Source organism: Tiliqua scincoides, chromosome 2 (genome assembly GCF_035046505.1).
Source record: "Tiliqua scincoides isolate rTilSci1 chromosome 2, rTilSci1.hap2, whole genome shotgun sequence".
NCBI classification, from domain to species: Eukaryota; Metazoa; Chordata; class Lepidosauria; order Squamata; family Scincidae; genus Tiliqua; species Tiliqua scincoides.
The window spans coordinates 249226992-249231009 of record NC_089822.1 but is presented as its reverse complement, the minus strand read 5'-3'; the positions used below and the strand labels follow the sequence as shown (position 1 = coordinate 249231009).

The window sequence follows — 4018 nt, the reverse complement described above, 5'->3', positions numbered from 1 at the left end:
TTACCCGGGGAGAGCCACAGTGGCCCCAATGGGTCTACTCAGATCTGCACCACCTGATGAGGTGGTGTAGATCTGAGCAGAACAAAGCAGCCAGGAGCCACTCACAGCTGCCCGGGAACGAGGGCTAGGATCCAGCATAACTACCAAGTCCTGGCCCTGCCTCCCACTGCCTGTCCACAGGCCCACTTGCCTCCTGCCCTCCCCTGCCATGAAACGCCTCCCTCCCGCCTCCTCCCCGCCCTCTGCCTGCCTCCCAGACCGCTGCACCAGCCTAGCTTGACCAGCACAAACTTACCTTTCCTTGGCTGAATTTGGCCTCCACAGGCAGGCACACCTCTGTGCGCCAGCATGGTTTACTCCCATGGAGGCGCAAATGTGCTTTATGGCACGTTTGCAACCCTCCTGGGCTGGTGCAAGGGACTCACGCCGGCCCAACCAGCGCTTGGGGTTGCACTCGTAGTGTCCTATGTGGGATTTGCAAGACTGCTCAAAATCGTCAATTAGTACAGAATGTAGCTACTAGACTCCTTACATGGGCTAGGAGATGTGACTGTGTCAAGCCCCCGATCATCTGCCATTATGGAATTCATATTGCTGACCTATAAAGCCCTTGATGGTTTTGGACTTGCATATTCGAAGAACTGTCTCTCCCACATGAAGAATCAATTAAATATCAGCATTATTATCTGCCTGTCAAATGAGGTCATTCCTGGTGGTCCTGCTTAAAGCGCTGTTGTCCTTTAATGTTTGGGTGGTGGAAATTCATAACAAGGCCTTTTTGATTGCTGCACCTGGGCTTTAGAACACTCTCCCCCTGAAGCTTAGGACTGCCTGCTTTTTGCTGGCTTTTTGTAAGGTCCTTCAGGTTGCAATGCTGTACACCAGTGGTTCCCAAACATTTTAGCACGGGGACTCACTTTTTAAAATGACATTCTCGGAACCCACCTAGTTTTACAAGACTAAGGGCACGATCCTAACCAACTTTCCAACACTGGCACAGCTATGCCAGTGGGGCATGTGCTGCATCCTGCAGTTGGGGGACAATCATGGAGGCCTTCTCAAGGTCAGGCAATGTTTGTTCCCTTACCTCAGAGCTGCATTGCCCTTACCTCATTGCTGGAAAGTTGATTAGGATTGTGCTCTAAAAGAAAGTTTACCATACTAGCTGGTCAAGCCTCTCTTTTTTATCCTTTTTATTATAGTGGGGGGAGCACCTTCTGGAGCATTTGATGAGCTCCACATTCATCAGATCAGGACCATTCTGGTGGCCTTGCATTTTCCTTTGGCTGGCTTTCAGTAGGAGCTGAGGCATGGTTTTCTGCTCACAGTAAATGTGCACAGGCGGATTCATTTCACTTTCTATAGGACTGATATATTTTCCTTGTCAGTTTCACAACCCACCAACAATCAGGTCATGACCCCTATACATGCTTACCTGGGAGTAAGTTCCATTAAACTCAACTGTACTTCTGAGTAGACATGCATAGGCTTGTAATGTGAGGCATTTTTATTACATCTTGTTTTTACTTAATATATATTTTCTTTTGGCTTCTCGGTTGGCTGCGATCAATTGCTTTGCTTATTGTGTTGTTTGTGTTTTGATTTTTTTTGTTTTTACTGTATCATTTTAATCACAATTCAAGCTGCCTTGATCTTCCATAAGGGTGAAAAGTGTTTTAAAATAAAAAGAATAAATAAGTTGTAGAGGGAAACCATATAGGAACCAGTATTGGGATTATATATTTTTTCCTCTGTGGCTAATATGGGGTTATGTTGGGGAAGTACACAGGCCTAAAGACTTCTCATTTTTGCCCGGCCCACAAGCATACACATTTGGTCCCTGTGGTGTATACGCAACGTTAGGCAGTTAAATTCCGCTTCCCTCTTTCCTGTGGGGCTGGTCTAAATTGCACTCTCCCTGCATCTACTTTTTGAGAAAGAAGGGGGAAAGGGAAGAGTTTTCAGTTATGGAATTCCAATGAAATGTCTACTGCAACCCTCAGAATTAGAACTGCACGTAAATGTGATATGTGAATGCAGTACTGCAAAACTAGCACCAGTTCCTTGAAGAAAAGAAAAAAAAGGATTAAGCAAGTCATATTAAAAATTAGTTAAGTACACATAAAGGATGCCAAGGAAGTAACCATGAGGATTACCCTGAATGTTATTACATCAAAATATGGGTAAACCCTTACTGAAAGATATGACAAAATCATAGCACTGGCTTAAATGTGGTCTTAATCCCACCCACTGGCTGGTGAGCAGCAAGCAGTATGTCACAATCTTCTCAGTTGGTGTGTGAGAGGGAGGGAAAGGTCAGAGGTACTTATTGTGAGGTGGCAGTTTTTGATTGGATACTGGTGCAACATCAGAACTTGGGATGCTTGGTCTGGCCAGACAGCCCATCAGTAAGGTGAAGAACTAGCATCTCACTTGGGCATCAGCCACTATACGAAAGCAACAGAAGACCAATTGTTGCATACTCAGGTGGAAGATAGAGTGGAGCTACCTTGGAGACCGTTGAGGCAATGGCTGCTGCCTGCAGAAAGAAGAGGAGGACCCAGCTTCGTAGGAGAACCCAGCTTCGTAGGAGGACCCAGCTTCATAAGAAAAGGAAAGGCATTACACGCAGGAAAACGCAAAGCAGGAAGCTCTTACCAAAGAGGAGGAAGCAACCTGTAAAACAAAGAAGACTGGGAAGGAAGATTGTGAGCAAGAAGATTGTGAGCAAGAAGATTGTGAGCAAGAAAGTTGAACCTAAACATCAGGATTTGAAACGACCCTATGATGAGTTTGTTGTCAAAGTCCTCCAGCGACTGCACAAGGACAAGGTGCCCATCTCGACCAAGGCCAAGGGAAAGATTATCTCCTTCATAAGACAGTTCTACAACAATGTGTCTGAGAAAGCCAAATGCAGCAAGAGATGCAAGGACAGTTGCACCATTGGCTCCAGGGAGCTCCAAAATGCATTGAAGCGGGTGATGCGCAAGAAGCAAGCCTTGGAGTTGGTCAAAACCATCCGCAACGTGTCACGCCGCCATTAGAACATCCTTCCTGTTCTCCTTGGGTTGGTGCGAGTGACATCTACAAAGGAGAAAGGATGGAAAGGAGAAACCAACCTTAACACACCCACACAAAACACATGTACCAGCTTCCACCTGATGAAAAGTCCTGATGCTGCCCTGAAGATGCTGAGAAACTCTTCACTTAAAAGGGAAGACAACACCCTCCCATGAGTACAGAGACCAACAACTGTTGAAGTATCCTTGCGTCACTGCAAAAACGCTGGGAGAAGAACATCATTTAATTCTTGTGAATATAATAAAATGGGATTTTACCAGGTTCTTTTGGTGTGGTTTTTTAAAAATTTTTGAATGATGTCAAATATTGGGGTTTCTGCAGAGGATGTTTAGGGAATCCGCTTGTTCATCTAAAGAGAAAACAGGAAGGAAACGTTATTTTTTCCATGATATCTAATGTGATATTTGCTAATGGGTGGAGGGAAAGAAAATTCTTCCCCTTGGACTAATAACAGCACATCAGAAAGGGGGTGAGAAACTGAGATAGAACCAGGTTCATTCATATGGTCAATAAGGAGCTTATCTTGGATGCTTGACAAAAGATTCAGTGCATGGTATTGTCCAGGTTATCTAGAATCTGATAATCCTACTTTATTTATAGGTTTGATTTATAGTTTCTCCCATCTTCAAAGTGGGTGAGTATAAAATAAAAAAGCAAAACATGCTTCCAGCAAATGAGAATAAAATTTCATCAAATCAAAGTGATATTTCATCTCTTTGCACAAAATGCTTCATGTAAATGTTGGAGTTCAGTGCCAAAGTTGATTTGTGCTGCAGTTGGAACATTTATCTCATCAATAAGGACACAGTAATTGCTTCATCTCATGTCCATGACCAGGTTCCCTGCTCCTCTGGAAGATGTGCAGTCCTTAGATATTTGTTAATTTAACTCAAAGAGAGCAATTTCAACAGTTTCTGAGTGTATTTGTGTCTTCAGG

General features: G+C 44.2%; 1 protein-coding gene across 1 annotated transcript; it reads left to right on the top strand.

The window, feature by feature from the left end:
- The first annotated feature begins 2528 nt into the window (after positions 1 to 2528).
- Positions 2529 to 3044, top strand: LOC136638993 (uncharacterized). Its single transcript, XM_066613018.1, has one exon. It carries the CDS (start codon positions 2529 to 2531, stop codon positions 3042 to 3044), a length of 516 nt encoding a protein of 171 aa, XP_066469115.1.
- Positions 3045 to 4018: the final 974 nt, after the last annotated feature.

Coding starts and splice junctions, on each gene's coding strand:
- LOC136638993 (XM_066613018.1), top strand. CDS start 2,529: ATGGCTGCTGCCTGCAGAAAGAAGAGGAGGACCCAGCTTCGTAGGAGA.